This window comes from Delphinus delphis, chromosome 2 (assembly GCF_949987515.2).
Source record: "Delphinus delphis chromosome 2, mDelDel1.2, whole genome shotgun sequence".
Classification (NCBI taxonomy): domain Eukaryota; kingdom Metazoa; phylum Chordata; class Mammalia; order Artiodactyla; family Delphinidae; genus Delphinus; species Delphinus delphis.
Genome location: NC_082684.1, coordinates 62,482,623 through 62,505,748, shown reverse-complemented (window position 1 = coordinate 62,505,748; position 23,126 = coordinate 62,482,623). Strand labels below are relative to the sequence as shown.

At 44.4% G+C, this 23,126-nt stretch overlaps 1 protein-coding gene across 1 annotated transcript; it reads right to left on the bottom strand.

Moving 5' to 3' along the window:
• Positions 1 to 328: 328 nt before the first annotated feature.
• On the bottom strand, positions 329 to 1,709 carry NKX2-8 (NK2 homeobox 8). Its single transcript, XM_060003466.1, has 2 exons — positions 1,559 to 1,709; positions 329 to 885 (listed from the first exon to the last, which is right to left on the bottom strand). The coding sequence occupies exons 1-2, from the start codon at positions 1,707 to 1,709 to the stop codon at positions 329 to 331; spliced, it is 708 nt and encodes a 235-aa protein (XP_059859449.1).
• Positions 1,710 to 23,126: the final 21,417 nt, after the last annotated feature.

Genomic DNA, 23,126 nt, shown 5'->3' with positions numbered 1-23,126 from the left:
ACACATTTTATTCTCGCACCACAAAGAGGAAAAATACTCTATTTCTTTTAAAATACGTCGCTCCCCATACAAATAGCTATTTTAAAATGTACAAATAAGGTTCAAGCAATAAAATCTAGCTCTGGGTCTGGCGGTCGAGGGAAGAGGAGAGGGGGTATCTTGGCGAGAGTTCCGGGTGCGCTGTTTGATGAGGGCGGGGCAGGGGACCCCCGCGTCGAAGGAGGAGGGGCCCAGGACGCGCTCCAGGTCTCCGGCTCTATCCCTGCTCCGGCCGCAGAGCGCACCCCAAGTCCGGCGTAGCCCCAGGTGCCCGCGCCCCGCGGCTGCCTCACCAGTTCCAGGAGACCAGGGCGGGGGGCGCTAAGTGCTGGTAGGCGGGGAAGAGGCCGAACGCCGAGCCGGGACCGAAGGCCGTGTAGCCTGGCAGAGGGCAGGCGGCTGCCGGGGTCGCGCCGCTCTTGTCCCGGGCGGCGGCCGTGCCCACCTCGCCACTGCCGCCGCACGGTTGCCCGTCGCGCACCAGCACGGGCACCACCACGCGGCGCAGCAGGCCGGGCGCGGCGCGAACCTCGGCTGCCGCTGCCAAGTCGGGCGCCTCCGCGGCTCCCGGCGCGCGCGCGCGCTTCAGCTTGTAGCGATGGTTCTGGAACCAGATTTTGACCTGCGTGGGCGTGAGGCGCAGCAGGCGCGCCAGCTGCTCGCGCTCTGGCGCTGACAGGTAGCGCTGCTGCCGGAAGCGCCGCTCCAACTCCAGCGTCTGCGCCTTGGAGAACAGCACCCGCCGCTTCTTCCTCTTCTCGGCGTCCGAGCCCGGAGACGCAGGCCGAGCGGACGGCCGCTGCGACGAGTCCCGCGGGCTGGCCTCTGGGCTGCTCTCGTCCGAGGCTAGGGACGCAAAGGAGACACGGCCTGGTGAGACGCCGGCCCCTCTGCGGGCCGGCCGCCTCTCGCGTGCGGGCGCCGACCCACTCGCCCGCGGCTTTTGGGATGAGGCCGTTTCCTTCCCTGGGCCCATATCTGAACACCCACCTCTCCGAATACGATAACCTTTTACACCACAACCTGGGATCGCGCCCCCAAAGAAACCCACCCCGCGTTAAAACAAGTCGGCCCTGGTCGCTGCGCTGGCAGACGAATTCACTGCAAGCTGCCTCACCAAAACGGGCCACTTCCAGGTCGACTGCACTGCGGTATGCCGAGGTTTACAAAGCCCTGAATCCAGGCTTGCCAGTACTGCCCATCCCAAACCGAGGCCGGGAGAACGTGGCCACTGTTTCAGGCACTTAAGGGCGGTGTCTTAAATATTTAAATATTCTGACCCCTAGAAACAGAAACCCAAATCCCGGGCGTTAGTGTCAGGCGCAGGGATCTGATCTCAAGATGTGCCAACTGGCATAGGGGTTTGAAGAGGACAGAGCCTCTGGGACCGACCGACACTGAGGAAACCCAGACCCTGGGCTAGGGTTTCCGCTTCCCAGCCCTGCGAGGGCCGGGGGCTTGGCTCTGCGCTCCCCACTTCCCTCGCCTCCACCCCTGCCGCCGTCCACCGCTCACTCACAGGGGTAGTGGCCGCGCTCCGATTCCAGCCAGGTGGCGTAGGGGCCGGGGGCGCGTAGCTCGGGCTCCCGCCTCCGTAGGTGCTGCGCGTCCTGCTCCGGTAAGTCCAGGAGACTGCGCACGGTGAAGCCGAGGCGTCCAGAGGTAGCCATGGCCGAGGAGGGGAAGGAGGCGGGGGCAGGGCAGGCTGGTAACCGAGGGGCGGCCGGGGACGCCGCTCCTATGGGTGGGCGTGAGAGGCGCACGCCATGCACTGGCTGCCGAGATATTAGGGCATCTACCGTGGAATCCCTGTTTATATAAACAGCTCTTCCCACCCGGGCGAGGTCCGGGACTCCCGAGTGTCAAGTACCTGAATGCGTGCGGGACCAAAGCCCCGGCGAGCCCGGAAGGTGCCACCTCCGCCCCCCGCCCCGCCCCGTCCCCCGCCCCTCGGGCGCCCCGTTACCTCCCAGAGGCGGCAGGAAGCAGCCCTCCGCATTAGCGATTCTGTCTGATTAGCCCAAAGTGGGGACAGATAATGGGGATTGTTGCCAAAGAATAACATCTTGGGTGGCGAGCAGTGGCCACCGACCGCCGGTCCCAGCTTCCTCCTCCTCCAGGGCTGACGTCGGGCCTGGCCCCGCGGGGGCGCTGGGAAGGGTGGGGGCGGCATGGGTGGGTTTATGAGCACCCAGGAATTTATTCCCTGTTTGCTTTATTCCTCGAGCTTGTTTGCTGGAGCGTTCGTTTCCCGCAATTATCCGGAAAGTGATTTACAAGACGGCGTTAAACTCTGGCGGGCTCTCTTTTTCTTTTTGGTGGGGCCCGTCTGAGGATTCAGAGGCGAGAAGTTTCAGGCGGGCACAGAGGAGTGGCTTGGACCCGCCGGCGTCTGTGCCGAGGGTTTTGAAGGCCGCTAGGAACCTCCCACACCCCAAACGTCTCCCACAACTTCAGGGGTGGTGGGGAAGGGCTGGCAGCATCCGGGGGGCCCCAGCTCGGCGCCGGTTGCTCCAGACCAGCAAAATGGAGGCGGAATTAGGCCAGACTGTTCTCTCCCCAAGTGCTAGCCTCGTTTTCCTCCTCCCGCCAGGTGGCTGGCTTTTGCGGGGCCAGGCCCCCCCTCTAGGCCCCATGGGCGACGGCGTTTCCAAGGGCGGCCTACGAGGGCGTCGCTGCCTCCTTGGCGTCGCCAGGTCCCCTGGCGCCCCTTGTGCGCCTGGGTTCCGTAGCCTCAGCGTTAGGCTGGGGGCTGGAGATACAGGCCTCGGGTGACTTGGGCTCTCTGCTCCGCCAAAGCTGCCCGGCCTGGTCTGGTAAGGGACCGATTGTGGGAATTAGGACTGCGCCCGCCGGGCAGAAAAGACTGCCTGCCCGGGGTTTCCATCTTATAGTTCCCCACCCGAAGAAATGATCCGGGTAGAAGGTGCCAGGAGCCTGTCAGGGCATGGATACGTTTTGTTGGCCCGTGGCTTCGTGGTGGCCACGCCTCAGACGAGGGCTGAGAGAGCGCGCTTCCAGAGGCCTCTCCTCCTGCAGCCAGTGGTTCGGGTAGTAGGTTGTTGAATTTCGGTGAGGGCCGCGTCACTTGGGTGGCCGCCCCTGCAATCCTGGCTCCACCTGAGTTGAACTCGGACCTGGCTCCCGTGCAGTTGCTGCTGCCCCGCCCGACCCGGCGCACCTCCCCAGCAGCCTCCCTGTCAAGCGTGCCCGAGGCGCCCGGGGCTGTGCTGCGCGCTGGGTGGTCGGGCGGAGGCAACCCCAATACGGGCCAACTGCTAGGCCGCGGACAAAGGGGAAATGGAGCTCGACGTCCCGGACCTGTTGGAAGCATTTGTTCCAGTCAAGATTTTGCATTTGTTCAGTGCGAAATAATGCGTGATTGACGCCTGCTCACAATGCGCTTTAGCGCTCCGGAATAAATCGGAGCTTGTCCTGTGTTGTCATGGTTTTCAATGGGGTTCAATGGGATTGGGAGCACGATCGACTCTGCTGGCCGTCTCTCCGCGGTCTCGGGAATAGATTTATTAGTTATGTCTTTTTAAAGAAGATTAAATTGAAATGACTTGGTTGTCCTCTCTGATATGGGGCGGAGGAGGGAGCAGGGGGTAGATGGGGGACGGCAGAAGCCAGAAGCCCGGTGCCCACAGTGCCCAGCACCCAAGCTCCAGCGTCCTAGAGGTTGGGCAGGTCACAGACCGGCGCAGGGCCTCGTGGACTTCTCTCTGGATGGTGCCCGATGCCTGGCAACCTCTGCCAGCCCGTCTCCTGAGAGAGGTGGAAGGAAGGCACCGACAGAGACTGTCCTAGGCGAGTATTAGGACAGACTCCCAAATTCGGGACTGAACTTCGAGGCTGGCTCAGGTTAGAAGGAGCTCTGGCCTGGGAGTCACTTGGCATCCCCGCTCGGTCCCTAACTAGCTCTAATCACCTCATCACTCTGGGGCTCTTTTTTTCATCTGAAACAGAAGAGAATAGATTTACTAACTTCTAAGGACCCTACCAGTTTTATGATTACATCTCTCTGGAATTTTTCTAAAACCATCTTCATTGTATTAACCAGCAGAGTTTGGTCTCCCTCTCCTCCCCTTCTAGACCTCTCATCCCCAGGACTCTGGCTCCACACTCTCCAGAATGTTCTAGAAGAGGATGTGACTGACATCTTTTGAGTTTCCGAAGGACCCTCCACAAGATTGGTGAGGGGTAGATAATTTTGGAAAGAGAACCAAGTCAGGAGAAGCAAAAGAAGTGTCTTTCCTGGAATGACTGACCTCTCTTAGCCTTTTAATCTATTTAACATCCTAAGCCCACACTGATGTGTAGAAGTAAGTAAATGGCACTCTTCAGTTCTTCAGCATCAAATATTTGCAGAGCTCTTCAGCATCAAATATTTGCTTTTACTCTTAGTATTTGGCTACCAAAGAGGAGATACATCCCCCATCTAGCAGTTGTGCTCTAGGAAGGACCTGTGTCTGGGATTAGCTCCAAATATTACTTCTGGCCTCACCTTCCCCAATCTGGGAACAGTGTTCCTGGGCCCCAGTCTGTGTTTTGAATGTCCCAGGGAAACTCTGTACCTTCTGGTTCTGGAAAGCACTGCAACTTCCCTGCTTCATCGTGGACTCTACACTCGTCCAGTCGTCCTCTCAACTCTGCTCTGGCACTGTACCTAAATTATCTCCAAGAGCCAGAGCCTGGGGACTCCAGGAGCTAGTTCCATTTAAACCATGCCTTCTGAAGAAATGCAGGAAAGAAGGGGGGAGAGCCAGAATTATTAGACAAAGGTGCTTTTTTTAAAAATTGCTTCTTCACATTGAATAAGCTCAAAGACATAGGAGGAGAAAATTATTTTGATATTGAGTCAATAGAAAAAAGCTAGTCAAGATGTTAAGTTTTATACACATTAGAAATATGCCTATGAATTGCCTCCAAATCACAGGTAAACATCTGACTGGATATTCTTTCCAGGTTTTAAAATATTGTTGGGTGCTCTGGACACTTGAACTTATTTTGAAACATAGCTTGTGAATATTATTATTTAATTAGATAAGTATTTGTTTCCCTGTAATTGGATGTAGTGCATCTCAATCCCAGTAAGAGTTTTTAATCTTAAGGCATCTGTGCCATAGTGAATATATTTAAGCAGTCTGCACTAATCACCCTTTCAAAAGTATTATCCAAGATAATCATCACTGCTGCGTGCTTGAGAATTTAAGACTAGAAAATTCTGAAATAAAACTAAAGTATCTTGATTTTTAAAAAATGATTGCATCTGTATCTTGCATTCTGCTTTTAAATCCTTCCATTTTGGTTAAGTGTTTCACAAAATCCTGCAAATCTATACAGTCTTGAAGAGAGGAAACATTGCAAATTCCCCTTGATAGATGGAGGGCCCTCAACTGCCAGGACATTTTTCTTTGCCTCACAGCAACTGCTCTCCCCTTTTTATCAGTATTCTGGTTAAAATAGCAAAAGGAAAATAAAAATGTGCTTTTGACATTTCCAAGAAGAAGTGAATGATCTTCATTGGCCTTAGGATGGAAAGAAAAGGCAGCATTTAAAATCAGACCTCTTTGCCTTTCCTCCTGAAAACTACTTGCCGTGAATAAGTAAACATTTCCCTTTTAATGGTTAATAATCAATTGCTTGGCGGTGGTCCAGGCCTGGCTGCAATTCTTTCTTAGTTGTACTGATGATATATATACATGGGACAGGGAACAGCAGTTACTTTCAGACTAGGAATTTAGTACATCTTTGAAATGGGCTTTAGATTTTATTGTTTAATGTCAAATGACAAGATTTGAAAGATCCCACCTTAAATTCCTTAAAATATTGACTTTACATGGACTTTTTTGTTGTTGTGCTTGATCTCTAGGAGAAAAGTTTTTCTGTCCAAATGTTTATCTAGTTGTTTAGTTATATACATTAAAAAAAATGTAGGGGGTAAAATGGTTCAATGAATTAAAAAATAAATGTATTTAATTAAATATCTATAGTCGCCATTTCTTAAAGAGCTAGCAAATAACTTTTTTATTTTTCAGCTAGTTTATTAGGTTATTAAATATGTCTGGTCTTTCCCATGGCTTTCCATGGTATAAGAGTAGCATGGAGTGTAAATTGTCAGAATAAAAATAATAATACACTTTGGGGAGGGTGCCAAGTCTTATTTGTCCAGAGCTGAACTTCTCATTTTTATCTACTCTTTTCTTTTTAAAAAGGTAACGACTTATACTCCTTTGCTTGACTGATATAGTTATAATTTATATAATACAGAACCCTTACTGTGTTTAAGGGTCCAGGCCCTAAGTCACATTCAATGTCATACCCAGACACTGACAAAGTAGACTAACCCCAGGAACATATTTTCTGATACTTGCCCCAGGACCTCACAGAGGCCTGCCTGCAGGGCATACTTATAACCAGCAGCACTTCAGTTCAAGCCAGTTGTTATTATTTTTCCTTACATTATCCAAGCATTATAATGAGGTCTCTTTTTTAATATACCTTTACTTTGTCTGAGATTAGCTTTGGGATTTTAAAAGGGTTGCATTATTAAGATGAGATACTATTTGTTTTATGTGACAGCAGTTTGAACACTAAACCAATTATTATTCTGGAGGAGTATCTTAATATTTGCTGAAAACAAGGACCACAGTTTCTCAGAGGGCTAAAGAATCAAATACTCCATTTTCTTATCAGTGATAATGATACATTAGTAATAAAATATCACTTTATGTTTTATACATTTGAGAATGTTTACAGTGTGCACTCACCCTTGTTATCACATCCTGAGTCAGGACAGATTACCTAGAAGAAGCAAAGCTTAAGGAGAAACTTGAAGGCAGACAGACTGTGATATCCCTAGAATTGAAGAAATTAGAGAGGAGAATGAAGAGGGCCTAAAGAGGAGGAAGAGAGTCTATTGTAATAGAAGGTGTTAGAAAAGAATGATTAAAAGGTGAAAGAGAAAGAGCCTGTGCTAGCTTAGAGCTATGGGTTCAATTTGATCTCATCAGCTCAAAGAGAAAAAAATGCCTGAACCAGAAAGTCCCAATCAATAGTGGCTTATATATTCTTCCCAAAAGTCTTTATATTTCTAAAAATTAATGACAATAGCTTCCAGTTTAAGATGAATGAATCCTGAGAATGTAATGTACAACGTGGAGACTACAGTTAACGGTACTGTTTTGTATATTTGAGAGTTGCTAAGAGAATAGCTCTTAAAAGTTCTTACCTCAAGAAAAAAAATCTGTAAGTGTGGTGATGGTTGTTAACTAAACTTATTCTGGTAGTCATTTTGCAATATATACATATATCAAATCATTATGTTATACACCTAAAACTAAAACAATGTTATATGTCAATTATATATATTTTTAAATGACAATAGATAAATGTCAGCTTTTAAAGCATTTCAAGTTTTTCCAGATTCGATTTAGTTCACTCTGAAATGTTCCTTTGGAAAACATCTTTTTCCTCTTCTAAGAGGAGGCAAACGTGCACAACAGGAGCATGAAATGGCAACCTCACAGGAATTTCCTCATGAGAAAAGGAAAAGAGCTATATATGTTTACTGCAGTCTCTGGAAATCCCTTAGCTAGCAAAGGTGGCTGTCTTTGTATTCTTGATTAAATGGGTATTTGCACTGAAGTCACATACCACACAAAGGAAACAAAGCAAAATAAAAATGTCCTTCGTGTTCTGTTTTTCAATCATTTGTGTGAAGGAGGTTCCTGGCCTTTATCACTGTCAGTGAAAAGTTCTTCACTGGAAGGAGACATTCCACTCACCCTGCTTCTTGTACACAGGGAGCTTACCATGGAAACTACCTCTGGAGCCATCAGACAAATATACAAATGACAAAGCTCAACGCGGGGCATTTTAGGTTTGGCTTTATCTCAACAACAGGATATGAGGAAGGGTGCTTAGAATTTCTTGAGAAATTTATTGTTCGATTTGTCTTTCTCTGAATCTTAAAACCCATAAATTGGACTTATTCAAGTTAGGAAACAACGAAGAAATGACTTTATCTAAGGGATTCTGATACTAAAATATGTATGCTGTATATTTAACATAACTATGTATAGTAAAGCTGCACTTTTTTAGATGATTATTTAATGACAGCTTGAGTATCCCCAAGATAGGAACTTCATCTTTAATATATGTTTATATTTTTTAATTGCTTATGACCTATAATTAACTGAAAGGAAAAAATTTCTTCTACTGAACAAGTTTTTTGTTTGGTTGTTTAACAAGATCTATCCTGAACTGTTGTTGATTGATCCCGAAAATATAACATTTTGCTTTGTAACGTGGACCTGAAGAAATTTTTTAAAACAGTGCTTCACAAAAATTGTATTGTATTTTTTAAAATTCCATCTGCTTGTCAAGTTCTCATTTAATTTAGAACCAATCCCAGGTCATTCCCTTAGAGTTTCCATCAAGTCTGTTTCCAGCTTCCCTCAGTCCATGGTCCACGTGAACCAATTGTAAAGACCATCTGTGGCTGACGGTGTGTTTCCATTGCTTGTTTTCTTTACCAGCTTTTCACATTAAATCAAGGCAGTTCACAAAAACTAGCTTGATATATATGCCTGGATGGCTGTGGCATCAGGAGCTGCACATTTCTTTGGATATGTAATTGGAATTCAGTTCTTGCCTTAGGCAATGGAGCAGGTGTGTGTTTGGGTGGTTTGTGATGTGAGAAAGAAATGGATGTAGAGCACAGGGAGCTCTGCTCAATACTCTGTAACAACCAAATTGAGAAAAGAATTTGAAAAAGAATAGATACGTGTATATGTATAACTGAAATAACGGAATCACTTTGTCGTACAACTGAAACTAACACAACACGGTTAATCAACTATACTCCAATATAAAATTAAAAGTTTAAAAAAATAAAGTTAACTTCGAGAAAAAAAAGAAAAAAAAGACTGGGTAGGACCACCGGAGGGAAAAAAAGAAATGGATGGCTACACATTGGATTTTAGTTACTTCTTTGGCTTTGGCTACTTTTAAAAAAAGAAAGAAGGAAAAAAAAAAACAAACCTTTTTTCCTTAAGCAAAAGGATTGGGCTGTAAAACAAATTTAGAGGGAGGAAATCAGAGAAATAATATGTATGCCTAAAGTTAGACATTCTATTTCTTACATATTATTAAAATGACTATTAAAAGTGATGAACTTTGTGAAACCTCAGATGCCAGAGTGCAGGGGGTTATACAATACAATTGGCAGGTCACCTCTGCTGAATTTAGTCCTCTGGTTTCTTCTATAGTAAAAATAAAAGCCATCCAGGTTTCAGGAATTATCATCTTAATCATTTCTTTTATAGAACCACTAGGAAAAGTACATGAATATCTCTTTTTATCACGTACACTCATTTTTCCATTATTGACATTTTCTATTATGTAAATCCTAGAGAAGCCAAATCTTAGAAATTTTCTATTATTCCAGTCCTAGTAGGTTCCTGATTCCCCCATCAGCTGATTGGTCACAAGAACATTCCCAAAGGGCAGGCAGCATAGAGGAGAAACTGCTAGAGTCTAAAAGTGAATCGACATGTTTGCTGTGAATGGAGGTGGAAGCAGCTGGGCAAAGGGAGGAGAAAGTGAGAGTGAGTGCCTGTGTCAGCTTGGTGATCACCCATCTCCAACCAGCCCTGGCTTCTACCAGCTGGAGGTTGGTAAAGGGCAGGCCAGTGGGAGGGAGTGGGTTTTATCACCTCTGGAGCAGCACACGGGGACCTGTAGAGGAGAAAGGGTGGTTTTGTTCAGATGCCAATTAAGGGACCCAAGGGCCTGCAGCATTTCAAAAGTCCTTGTAGGGAACAGAGACTAATTTCTAGGAATCCTCTGTGATTTGTTTTTTAGCAGCATCTCAGTGACTAGCGGAGTGTGATTTCATCTTGTCTAAGTTGTAATTTGTTTCCAAACAGCTTAACCATGGTAACTGGGGGCACGGACACTCTTTGCAAGTTGCATTTTTTGAAAAAGATAACTCACCCTAGCAAAGAACATAGATTGAAAACCAGTTAAAAGCCAGTGAGAACACATGGGTCTTAAATCGAGGATGGAACAAAGGGAAGGTGGGGACACATCCCCTAATGTCAACAGGGAGAAAGCCGCACGTGCATAATGGCCATGGGAGCGACCACCCAAGGGGATCCGAGTCACTTCCGGAGACAGACAGAGACCTGGAGCCAGAGGCCAGGCCAGCCACCCAGAGTCCTGCTCAGGAGGGAGCTGAGGTGTCCGGAATTGTCTTATTCCTGTTCCATGCCCCACGTTTACCCACAGCCAGTTTTCTTCCTCCAAATATAACCCAAAGGCAGGAGGTAGGCACTCCGGCAGCTGTGGTCAGCAGCCACGCTCCTGGTGGTCTAGAGGCCGTTAATTCAAGTGAGCACTAACTAGAGTCAGTTGAATCACACAAATATATAACCCCTCCCGTTCCCTACCGAAAGGCTGCCCACGCAGTCAGCTTTATTAGCATGCAAGGCCCCCAGGAGGCAGAAATATTGTGAAAGTTGTAATCCACAGATATACAGTGGTCTGTGTCATGAGCACCAGGCCCTGAGCTAGTGCTGAGGCTGATCTGGGCAAGCAGAAGGCCTAGTGCAGGAGAAGCAACCTGATTTTTCTTTCCAACGTGCACCAGATTTGGGGGTTAGAGAGACGGGACCAGACCTGGGTTTGAAGTCTGGCTCTCCCAGTAAGACCTGAGTGACCCAGGTCAAGTAAAATTTCTTGGAACTTCCGTTTCCTCATCAGTAAAATGGAAGTGAGAATTTCTTTGTGTGTTGTGATGACAGATACTTAAGCACAGTGCTTACCCACAGTTAGTAGGTGCTCAATTAATAGTGGCAGTCGTTGCTGTGATGATAATACATCTTGGGGAGGTAAGATACACGTGGAGAGGCTGGGTTTTAACCTCATATAGCCAATGGGAGCAGTCCTATAAGTTTAGGATCATCAGTCACAGAACTGAAGTGGACTTTATCTAGTTCACAGAAGAAGAAACTGAGGCACAGAGAGAGACTGAGTGACTTGCCCAGTGTCTCACAGAGTCTGGCTTGGAGCCCAGATTTTCCTCATCTAGGGTTCTTTCTACTTCAGCGCATCCTGCATTACTAGTCCCTGAAGTAGCTTTTCTTCCTTACAGTTAGGAAAAAACTACCTATAGAAGAGATTTCCTTAAGCTCCGCAGCATTACCCAGACCCTCCAGTTTCAGATTTTTGGCCTCAGGCCTACTTGCTGCTATGGCTTTCACATCTCCGCTGGAGCTGCAAAGGCTCTCATTGCACTTAATGGAAGGATAGAGGCTCAGCCTCCCAAGTCCTAATGTTGTCATTCCTGGGTTGTCAATGCTGAGGCATTCTATAGCTGCCTCAGGTGTTTTCCCCCCAGTCTCTTTGCTTCATTCTTCCCAGTGTGTGAATCCCTGAAGTAGCATTTGAGTCCTCTCAATTCAGCCAGAGCATCTTGTAGTAAAAATTCACTCTCTTCAGCACATGTGAAACACCATGTAAGAGAATCAGATGAATCAGAAACAAATGCATTTGCCGGGAGAGGACCAGAAACAGGGCAAATGTTGACTGCTTTAAGAAAGCAAAGGGAAATGCATTAAGATTTTTAAAAAGGGAGTGGGTGTAGAATTCTTCTCCTACTGGGAAAAACAGAGGAGAGAATGGTGCTTCACAACAAGGCTATGTCTCTCACATCAGGCCCTTGGATTTCCCTGTGGGCCTGCGAACGAACATGGTGGGAAGACAAAGTTGTGTGTTGGACTCTGCAGGTCCTGCCTTCCTCATCTCTGGCGGCCTTACAGAGGTGGGACAGTCCTCACTCTGCAGAGAGGAGTGAGCTAGCCCCCAAAGTCCTCAAAACCCAGGCCACCCCACCCCAAGCTGTATGTCCCCCTGCCTTCTTTTCTAAGCTCCTTTAGCTCTTACAGTCAACACCATCTGCTTTTCCTCTTAATTACTTTCTGAACATTTCAGATGTGCTCATTTCATCTTCTTAATTTGATGGTCAGCCTCTTCAGGACAGGCACTGTACTCTGTAGTTCTTCTGTATTTTCAAAAGAAATACTTGATTTTTTTGATCGACGTAAGAATACATTGCTAACTATGAGACAACTGGACTTTTTAGGTTTAAAAACATTTCATTAGAAGGAACGTGTTTCTTCTTTGCCAAAGGTGTATCTAATCAGATAATAATCCGAGTCATGATTAACTTCCCACCCAACCAAAGCGATATAAAATCATTTCCTGCCTGAGGTATTGTGGAATGCCACAGGCCAGGGGTATGTCGAGAGAGGTCACCCTTATTTTGAGAGAACTGGTAATGCTTCTGATCTCAGAACTGATTAAAAGGGATTTTACTGTTTGTATGAAAAGTTCTCTTTCCTTGGTCTGTATAAGACACAATAGATAACAGCTGATTCAAAACAGTTATACTCTAGTGTATAAATATGTAAACATGGGTAAGTATGTATTTAGACAATTTAAAAGTGTGTCTCATTTACCCAGTTATAAACAGCTGTCTGAGAGCAATTACGATTTATCATGTAAATGCTTATTTGCATAATTCAAAATATGAATATTATTTGCTCCATAAAGACTGTAAATAAAAGGCAACCTGAACTTTCTCATGCTTAGAGTTTTATGCTAAGTTTTTACCTTACAGGAGACAAAAGCATTTTGTTCAAAATGGTACTTAAATTTGTTAATTCTAGCAGGTCCAGATAATAGCTAATTTAATAAGAAAAGAGCAAGAGTTTTAAAGTAAAGGTGAGTGGCTGAGAAATAATGAGAGAAGTCACACTACTCTGCTATTTTTACTCCTGAAAATGTACTATGTAGGGATGATGAATTGCCTTACAACTGTTTTCACTGAACATGAATGTTTAATGGTGAATTCTTTCATGGTATTTAGCATATTATTTTATGTACTACAATTTGATATACACATAATTTTTCAGGAATATATCATTATTTTTTTAAGTGTAGGATTATTTAATGAGTATGCTTCCAAGTGGACTAAAGTTCATTTCTCCTTAAAATATAACTTCTACTTTTATGAGTACAAGTAATAAAATGTGGACATCAAAACTTCTGCTCAGGTATTGCCTGATATATTAGTTTTCTAGAGCTGCCATAACCAATTACCACAAACTCAGCGGTATATAACAACAAAATTTTTTGTCTCCCCACTACACTCAGAGAAAACTAATATGCAAAGTAATGTCTCTCAGCACTAAAGATCCTAATATTATCTGAATTATCCTTCCTTTAAGAGTGATTTGTATGTTGCATGGTTTTGACATTATAGACAGTACATTATTTGAAAAACTGGGAAATCATATGTGACATATACTATATTATTATATAGTATATTCAAGGAATATTTATTGAGTTTCCATTATGTGAAGAACAATGTGGTGAGAACTCTCTTAACCAGATTACCCAGTTAACCAGAACACCGCATTCTTCCACTATTTTTGACAAGGAAAAGCTCATGATCTTTTCTTGATGTTAAGCTTCTTTTCAAGGACCTTATTGCTATTATTGTACCACTAATTGTGGACAAATCTCCCCAGGTGGATTAAGTCTCTCTCTGCAACTCTCCTTCAAGTTGAGGGGTCAATCCCTGCCTCCTTTATGCAATTCTTTTCATGCTTCCAGGAAGGAAGTGTGCCAAGCATAGTGCTAAACGTTTTATAAAAGGCAGCTCATTCAGGTCTCATAGTCCTGGGAGTCATGTTTCATGACATTCCCATATTACAGATATCAATACTGATACTCTGATGGGGTCCAAGATCAAACAGCCGTTAAGTGACAGAACCAGGATGCAAATCTGAACGTTACTGTCTCTAATGCTTGTACCTTTGCCGTAGATCTTTGGAGGATGTCACAGTGTGCCTGGCTGCACGCTGTCACTTGCTTGGCTCTCTCATACTCCCAGACCTGTCCAGGAATGCTTTTTGTGCTGCTTCAGCTCTGCTGGTGTTGCCATGTTTCTACAACTCTAATAAGTGACTTCTCATTCCTCGGAGGATGCATTGCCCAAGTGGCTGGGTTAAGAACTTGGAAACTGGGGACTTCCCTGGTAGTGCAGTGGTTAAGAATCTGCCTGCCAATGCAGGGGACACGGGTTCGATCCCTGGTCTGGGAAGATCCCACATGCCATGAGGCAACTAAGCCTGTGCGCCACAACTACCAAGCCTGCACTCTACAGCCCACAAGCCACAACTACTGAGCCTGCACTCTAGAGCCCACGAGCCACAACTACTGAGCCCGCACACCACAACTACTGAAGCCCGCGCACCCTAGAGCCCATGCTCTGCAACAAGAGAAGCCACCACAATGAGAAGCCCGTGCAATGCAACGAAGAGTAGCCCCCGCTCGCTGCAATTAGAGAAAGCCCGTGCACAGCAACGGAGACCCAACGCAGCCAAAATTAGATAAATAAATAAAGTGGACAATAAGGTTTCTTATTTTTTTAAAAAAAGAACTTGGAAACTTACATTGATCAGGAGAGGGAAGAATAGATCATCTCTTAAAAGACCCCTACCAATGGGCCCCCTGAGAAAATCAAAGCAAGAGAAATCAGGGCACCACAGCAGTTCAGGTGTGAGAAAACAAGCCCTAGAATCCAAGCACAGGCACAGAAGTTGGTTATAGACTTACTTGAACAAGACCAAAAATTTGAATGAGATAATCAGAGCTGAGATGAAGTGGCAGGCAAGGGGCCTGTCCCAGCCCAGGGGGTGTCTGATGATACTCATCCGATAGGAAAGGACTACTGAAAATACCTCATGCTTAAATTTGCAACTATCATGTCCCCAAAGCATTACATCTTCTCTTGCTTGTCTGGGTAAGAGCAATGGAATGGTTGTCATCTCCACCTTATGTCACTACCTCTCTTCTTACATCTGTGTCCTGTCAGCCCAATTAGACAGCAAGCTTACTGAGGAAAGAGTCTTCCTCTCTTGCCATCCTTGTGTTACCAACAGTAACCTCATCCAATCTCCAGTTCTTGACATTCAGAGAGGAACATGTCTGATAAACATAAATAAATGGGAAATCCAGTCATTGACAAGCTGGCTGAGTTTTAATTCTTCCAAGTTAAAAATTTTGCTTCGAAAAGGAAAGGTATGCTTTTGCTCACGCCGAATATCCCATCACTCAATGAAAGATCCCGTAGCCTTTAAAATTTATGTGGTGGCTCAGCTGCCACAAAATGCTAGGTGACTTGTTCAGGACCAATTCCACTGTTAGGAGAAATATGCAGAATCATTATTTAGTGCTATTTATTTGAGATTCCTGCCTTTTTGTCAGAATCTACTTTTTTTTTTGTTGTTGTTCCGGTTACTGAAAATCAAACCTGATGACGGAAGTCGGACCTCTCTGCTTCCAAAATCATACATACACACACAGGCTGAAAACAAATTCACTTCAATGCTTTGTTTTCTAATTGTACTTTCTATTTCCAGTCAGAAAAAATGATCAATTCCCATTTCATGGTGCCTATTACTGGTGAAAAAGTTAGGTCATAAAAGTGCACCCGGGCAGAGGAATTTCCACACTGGCATAAACAATCAACTTCCTTGGGTCCTAAACTGCTCCGAAGTTAAACAAGAATCAAGAAATTCAGTTTGAATCACCAGCCTAGCTCAGTACTGTGTAAAAGTTATGACCTTTACCAGAAAACCAGGTATAGTAGGTCCTGCCTCTCTCTAATCACCGGTCAGTCCTGAAGTTACAGAAAGGGCCAGCTTGTACGGACCTGTTTCCTTTTGTCACCTTCAGCCACGCTTCAGTCTCATTTACCACTCACCCTAATATGTTTCAATTATTTATTTCCTTGCTAGTTCTCATACCAAGCCTGTGGGAGACGTTCATTTTGCTATCTTATCTATAGATCACCTTCAAGGCAGGATTGTAAATCAGTTTTGATTGCTAAGTGTAGCACTCCAATTTTTTTTTAACATCTTTATTGGAGTATAATTGCTTTACAATGGTGTGTTAGTTTCTGCTTTATAACAAAGTGAATCAGCTATACATATACATATATCCCCATATCTCCTCCCTCTTGTGTCTCCCTCCCACCCTCCCTATCCCACCCTCCCTATCTCACCCTCCCTATCCCACCCCTCTAGTTGGTGTAGCATTCCAGTTTAAGGAGAATCGATCCTTTCCCCACTGAGGTTTGAGGTTTGCTAACGTATTACCACAGGTTTATTCATTCTGTTCCTTCAACTAACAAGCACTTAGAAATGCTGACTATGTGACAAAAGCTGTGTTAATTTCTAGAAAATTACACTTGCATAATGTTTTACAATTTCCAGAATGTAAAATCACTATTTCCTTTTATTGTCTGCAGTTCTAGAAGTTAAGTTGTGTTATCTCCACTTTACAGATCATTAAAAAACTGAGGTTCAGATTCTAGGGTCTTTACAAGGGCAGGACAATCATCCGAGTTAAAACTAGGGAGAGTACAGAAGACTATCAGATGCCTCTCCTGGGCACTGTGCTGGAGATTTCATAATAGGAAATGACCCAGTCCCTGGCTTTGAGAAGCTAAATGTTTAATATACATGTGACCGTAGAATTTGCATATAATTTAGTATCCAAACAGGACATGTTTGAGAGGAAAAAGCGGCACTGTGATAATAATGACAGGACAACAGGTGCAAACTGGGAGCGGTGGTATTCCCTTTCTCGCAGCCTGTCTGTCCAAGGAGAAAACAGTGCATCTCTGGAGACATATTTGCCCTTACAGAAGCTGGCATAGCTGAGGAGTGTGAAGGAGGGACAGACAGGAGTGAGGTGGGCAGGGAACAGTATCTAGGCTGACTTCATGTTCCAACCAGGTAGTCAGAGATGAACCCAACTTGGGAGGCAGGGCTGCCGATGGGGCAGGCAGCTGGACCGTGGCTATCTCATTGCTGCTTTATTTTAAGCTGCAAGAGAAAAGAGGGAAAGTGAGCAGAGAGTCTCTATTCTCTGGACAAAATTAGTCCATCTTGTTTCACATTCCCTTCCGGTAAAGCCAAGCCACATAGTGGGTGAAAATTCGCAAGATCTTTTACAGAAAAAAAAAAAAATTGTCTGGGTTTTTTTTTTTAATACTCCCACTCCCAGGAATTTATTCTCTAACTAAATAGTTCGATGTTATTAAAAGAATTGTTCCCACTGGGTGGATGTTAATCATTAAAAGCCCCAAAAGGCTGGAAAGATGCCTTCCTTTGGTTACTGACACATAGCTAAGTGGAAGGGGTTGTGTTATTTGAGACTGTGTGCCTAGGATTGAGACTGAATTTGTTGGTTCTCAGGTAGGAATCATGTCTCAGAGCTGGAAGGAACCCGAGGAGATTATCCATTCAGCCTCCTGCTTCCGGACAGTTAACTCCGAACACCTCCAAGGGAATTATGGCTGTCAGGGTAAAGTACGTCCTATTCAGAACGTTATAAAGGGCTTTCGTGCACTGACCCTTCTGCCAGTCCGACATTTCCCACCACTTCCTCATCTGGACTCAGTGCCTCTGCTGTGATGATGATGGTGGTGATGATATCTGACATCTCTGGAGCTCTAACAATGCACTGAGCAGTTTTCTTAGCACTTTACCTGTGTTATCTCAGTTGTTCTTTGCAGCCCTTTGAAGCAGTTTCTATCAGCAGTATTTTTATAGATGAGGAATCTGAGGTACAGAGAAGTTAAGTAACTGTCCCAAGGTCACAAGTCTCCAAAGGTGACTCTACCGCGTGCAGTTCGCTTCAGGATCTTTCCTCTGTGTAGACTGTTGACATCTCAGGTCTTCCGTCTGGCATCCTCTTTGCCCTTGAAGATACAGTTTAAGTGCCATGTCTTCTTAAAAGCTGCCTGTGTCTGCAGAGGCTGAGTTCCATGTGCCTGGGCTGGGCTGCACACAGCCTGTGCAGACATGTACTGCAGCAGCATCCAACACTCTGTCTCCCCTGTTGGCTTCCGTGACTGTCTCCCCCTCTACACGGAGAACAAATTGAGGCTAGAAACTCGGTCTTTTACCTCTGCTCTCGACCACATGGCCCACTGTCTGTCACTTAGTAGACTTTCAAATACATTTAACACAGTAAAATATACACAGTCAGGAAGCGTCTGACTTCCCTTTGCAGTGCCCGGGTGGGCATGTGGCTGACCCATATGCAGCACCAACAATCTAAAGAAACATAGTCACAGAGGGGCTGGGAGTCCAGTTTGCAATTTTAATTTAGAACTGGTGTTCGGCAGCAGCTACTTTAGACCATGGACTAGCCGAGACTGAACTGATGGAAAAAATGAGATACGTTTTTAGAAAAATACTCTAAAAAGTACTGTGAAGCCTGTTGGTAGGTGTGTCAGTTGGCATAACCTACCTGAAAAGCAATTGGATAAAATGTATCAAGGGCCTTAGAAATGTAAATAGGTTTTGATCCACTTCTAGCAATTTTTTTCAAGGAAAGATCAGAAATATATATAGAAATATGTACGCATAGGTATTATTGCAACATTGCCTTAAAAAGTGGAAAGTTGGGGGCTTCCCTGGTGGCGCAGTGGTTGAGAGTCCGCCTGCCGATGCAGGGGACGCGGGTTCGTGCCCCGGTCCAGGAAGATCCCACATGCCGCGGAGCAGTTAGGCCCGTGAGCCATGGCCACTGAGCCTGTGCGTCCGGAGCCTGTGCTCCGCAACGGGAGAGGCCACAACAGTGAGAGGCCCACGTACCGCAAAAAAAAAAAAAAAAAAAAAAAAAAAAGTGGAAAGTTGGGATGGAACCTAGATGCCCAGGGTTAGGGGCATGGTTAAGAGCACCATGTTACCATCAAAGGTGGGCCACAAGGAGCTGCTCATATCGTGTACAAAGAATTTGTAATGACAAGGTAAAGGCTTATGATATGTTAAACAAGCAAACAAGAAATCTTAGAATACAAAACTCTGTAAACAGCATGATTTCAACAATGTAAGAAGTATATGAAAGTTAGAAGGAAATATACTAAAACATTAGCAATGATTTATCTCCAATTGGTGAAATTGGGTAATTTTTTTTTCTTTATAGGTTCCTTTACTTCCCAAGTTTTACACTTTGAGCATGTATTACTTTAATATTTAGGGGGGAAAATTAGTTTTTTTTTAAAACACTGTGTGAGATATAACATGTTTTATAAATAAAGTTGGGAGATAATATGTAATTTCTTAATTAAATGACAAATATGCCTTTATCTCTAAAATTTAAAAAATGTTTGGAACTAGACAAATATCATTAAAATGGAGTTGTAATAAGCAGAAGCTGAATGGTTTCATGGGGAGAAAAAGCACTTTGGATGTCAGAAGTTCTGGTTAATAGTATTTGTGTCAGAAATTGTATAACCCAGGAGAGTCATTTAACCTCTTAAGTTTCTTCATGTGTAAAAATGAATTGTTTGAATCAGATGATTTCCACGTTCCCTCCTGGCTCTAAAAAGCCTATGACTTTTATCCATTGATTGATCCACTGTTTATCTCATATGTACAAAAATCCACATTTATGGGTGATTTGACTGCACTAGATGAGGTGCTGAGTGCAAATCCATGGAAACCTCCCCTTGTCAGCAGAAAGTTGGTGACTAATTCCTGAGATTAGAGTCAGTGTGGTCGTAAGGACCAGGGAGTAGAAAGGAGGAAAACACGATACAGAAAGAATGGTGGGAAAGGCATGGAGGTGCTGGGAGAGGCCAGATGGGTTGAGGAGGAAGATTCCTGTTTTGACAGAGTCAGCGAGGGCTGCATGGTAGGCAGTCTGCCGTCTGGGTTGATTGATCAATGGTTGAGAGGCTGCCTGACAACTCACCAAAGGAAGAACAGGGGCTGGAGAAGGGGATGACCTTTCACCCTCAGTTTCCCAGCACAAATTCCCCGGGAGACCCAGTGTCTTATCAGCCTGTGGAGTTAGAAGTGAATGACTGAAAACAAAGTTCCACCCAGGAGATGGACAGAGGGTAGGTTTTTGACTTGTGGTTAAAAACTAGTGAAAGACATGCTTTTAACCAGAAAGAAAGCAAGCATTGGCCTAAAATGTAAAAGAGGGGTAAAGAGAAAGGAGGACTACTGTGGAATTCAAAAGGCCTGTGTCCTAATCCTGGCTTTGCTGTGGTCTTGCTGGGTGGCCAGTGAGCCATTCACCCTTTCCTGCCTCACTTTCTCTCAGAAAATGGAGCCGGCAAGCCCTGTTCCCAGCATCATGGAGGATGTTAGGAGAATCACAGAGTGATGCCAAGAGTGATGGTGCTGTGTAAATACAGTGTCCAAAGTCCTGTTTTTCTTTCTCCTTGGACCAAGTGAATCTGTCAGGGAGTACAGGGGAAGAGACAGAGACAAAGAGACAGAGAGGAGAGGATCAGTCTCCTCTCAGCCTAAGGGAGCATCCCTCTAATTGCTGCTTAAAAAACAGCAGATGTTATATAATGGAAATCCTACAACCTAAATTGTGCCCCAAATTATCTAAGTTCTTCTGAGTCAAAGAGCATTGAAATTCTAGGAGAAACACTGAATACTTGGAATATTCACGTGACTTCTACGGGTGGCAAATAGTAATGCTATTTATTTCCTTCTAATGCTATTTTTATCTGCAACGGCTATTAGTCACTGTTGCATTTTGTTTTGCCTATAAAGCCTTCTAGTTTAGTGCTTTAAACGTTGTTGTACCGCAGTCATATTTGATTAACATGGCCTCAAGGGTAGAGGCTATGTCTTCTGCTCCCCTTGTGTTTTTAGAAGGGCAAAACAGATATTCAAGTTCATGTTTCACCTGAAACCCAGTGCTTCCCTTCCCATGACCGTTACTCCCAGCATGTGCATTTAGCTGTGCCCCTTCCAGTGCAGCAAGCCCGTCTGTCACTCCTGCATGACCCAGGAGTCGGCCAGGTGAAGGTGTTGGTGTATCATTTTAGGATTAATAATGGCAGCTCATTTCTATTTATGTATTTGATTGATACATAAAGCTTCGAATCCAGAAGCTCTGAAATCACATTGATGCTGTGCCAAGTACCTCCCATGAAGGAAGACCTCTGTCAGTCACCCAGCGAGGAGATGAGTGCTCCAGTGTTTCTGATTTTAAGGAGCCCTCTAATCCAATCACTTTCAGAGAGCCTTACTTCCTCTGAGCCCCGCATGGATTAATTCTACAAGAGCACCTTTTCCATTAAAGAAACTGATTGCAAACTTCCCTTCTAATTGTGAAAATGCTCACCTGCTCCAAGTAAACAGTTCTGGAAAGGTACCTTCATTTTGCTTCAGTTAGTGGGCTGAGGAGAGTGGAGTTTCAACAGAAATTTAAGAAGTTAAAATTCAACACCCATCCTCACTCACCGAGCAATTTGTGCCTAAGGTGAGTGCAGAAACTACAAAATGACCTTGATCCCATCAGGCACTTTTCAAGGACCTCAATTATTTGGTTTTGACAACAACAAGAACAAAAATCCCTAAGGAAGGGAGCAGTGGGAAGGATAAGTGTAAGCAGCCATTGAGATGATCATTAAAAAGGAACAATGATCAAAAATCGAAAACAACCTAAATAGCCAACAATTGGAGAACTATTAGTTTTAGTATATTTAATGCTGCAATGCTATGAAATGATTAAAATCATGTTTTCTGAAGAACGAATAATGAGACGGAAAAATATTTACCACCTGTGTGAGATGGAAAAAGCAGTATGCAAAATTGTATGTGCAATTTTTTGAGAATCCCTAGTCCTAGAGAAAAGACTATGCCCTGCAACAGTTCAAAAGACAAAATGGATCTAAATTTACTAATATGGAAAGATTCCTAAAATCTGACATCACATCATGAAAGCACATTTCAAAACAATGTAGAGCACAATCCTACTCGGGAGGGATTTTGAATTAGGGAGGTTAAAGGGGACTTTAATCTCATCCGTATCATTTGAATATCTGTAACGAGAGTACATTTATTTATTATGAAATTTAAAATCATATTTTTGAAATTTAAAGTGGGGGAAGAAAATGAGAAAAAGTACTGGAAGAAAATATTCCTTAAATATTAATAGTTGGCTATCTCCAAACGGTGTGATTGTAGCTAATTGATGAAACTGAAGCCCTTGCAGGATAAATCACTCAACAACTGATCCAAGATTCAATCTTGGTTCTCTGTGACTCCAAAGTTCATGTTCTTTTCATTCCACATCACCTTTCCAGTTATGTGTCCTTAGGTGCTACTGAGTCAGGTTACTGTTAGGGGAAAAGAAGGGATGAGCAGGCACTGGGAAATGGGGGGCTACCTTTATTCTTGAACTTTAAGGCTCCAAGTTCAGCAGTGAAAATCAGGCACCAGGCCAGTAAACCAGAGGCAGCAAAAGAGATGGAAATGGCGCCACCAGCTGATCAACAAACCCCACAAAAACCAAACAAACTACAGATTCCTTGCAGCTGTGGTTCACAGCACAGTCTACTTAGGAGCTAACAGACAAGTTCCAGGATCCATCTCCAGAAATTGTGACCTAGCAGGTCCCGAGTGTGGCCCAGGAATTCTGCATCTTCCCAAGTATCGAACGTGGTTCTTAGACCATTTCTTGAGAAACCCTACTCTAGAGATGTTATAGATCCAGAAAACAAATGCATGAAGTGCTGCTCTGTCCATTCCCAACTTAGACCATCCTCTGAATCCTTTTTTCTTTCAGAACAGTCCCTTATGCCCATTTAAAGCTGATTCCACTGAGTTAAAATATTGGGTAGGGCACCAGGGTGAAGGGAGGGGGCAGGTGTGGCTGGGCTGAGGAGAATGGGGAGGGGGCAGTGGTTGCTTAGTGAAGAGGAGGGGCAGCAGGCACATGAATGCAATGAAGTTTACAAATCTATAAAATGCTCTAATCTCTAGATATGACCCTGCCGAATGCTATGAAGTTTACAAATCAATAAAACGCTCTAATCTCTAGATATGACCCTGCCAAACAGACAACATAATAGAGTATGACCTGTTAAATAACTCATTGTCAGAGGATTATAATGAAAGTAATTATAGCATCTAAGAAGTGAGCATCCAAGCCCCGATCATCAGCTTAGCCAAGAGAAAATG